The sequence below is a fragment of the Penaeus monodon genome, chromosome 15, assembly GCF_015228065.2.
Source record: "Penaeus monodon isolate SGIC_2016 chromosome 15, NSTDA_Pmon_1, whole genome shotgun sequence".
Lineage (NCBI taxonomy): Eukaryota > Metazoa > Arthropoda > Malacostraca > Decapoda > Penaeidae > Penaeus > Penaeus monodon.
Genome location: NC_051400.1, coordinates 3,893,785 through 3,894,363, shown reverse-complemented (window position 1 = coordinate 3,894,363; position 579 = coordinate 3,893,785). Strand labels below are relative to the sequence as shown.

At 49.2% G+C, this 579-nt stretch overlaps 1 protein-coding gene across 1 annotated transcript in view; it reads left to right on the top strand.

Moving 5' to 3' along the window:
• LOC119581671 (rhodopsin-like) overlaps positions 1 to 526 on the top strand; it is a gene marked incomplete in the record, with an annotated part of 13,440 nt that extends 12,914 nt beyond the window's left edge. The window contains 1 exon segment of the mRNA XM_037929796.1: positions 1 to 526. Within this exon segment, the coding sequence (XP_037785724.1) occupies positions 1 to 410 (410 nt within the window).
• Between the last annotated feature and the right edge of the window lie 53 nt (positions 527 to 579).

Genomic DNA, 579 nt, shown 5'->3' with positions numbered 1-579 from the left:
AGGCTGTTGCTGCTCACGAGAAGGGAATGCGCGAACAGGCCAAGAAGATGGGAGTCAAGTCCTTGAGGAGTGAGGAAGCCCAGAAGACCTCTGCTGAGTGCCGTCTGTGCAAGGTTGCTCTCATGACCGTCACCCTGTGGTTCATGGCCTGGACCCCCTACTTCATCATCAACTGGGGAGGCATGTTCAACAAGCCCATGGTTACTCCTCTTTTCTCCATCTGGGGCTCCGTCTTCGCCAAGGCCAACGCCGTCTACAACCCTATTGTGTATGCCATCAGCCACCCCAAGTACCGAGCTGCTCTTGAGAAGAAGCTGCCCTGCCTTGCTTGCGCTACTGAGGGCCAAAATGGCTCTGATGCCAGTTCCACTAACACCGCTCAGGTCTCCGAGAAGGCCGAGTCTGCTTAAAAGGACGGCAAAACTGACAGGAATCTCAATATTTCACCCTTGCATTTTAAAATCCAAAAGAAAAAATCTATTATGTTACCCAACCTCCACGACTCTAAATATACCCATTTAGCAAAGGAACTGATTATTGTCCTCAAAATTATGCATCTAAAGTATTATATGTACAGTG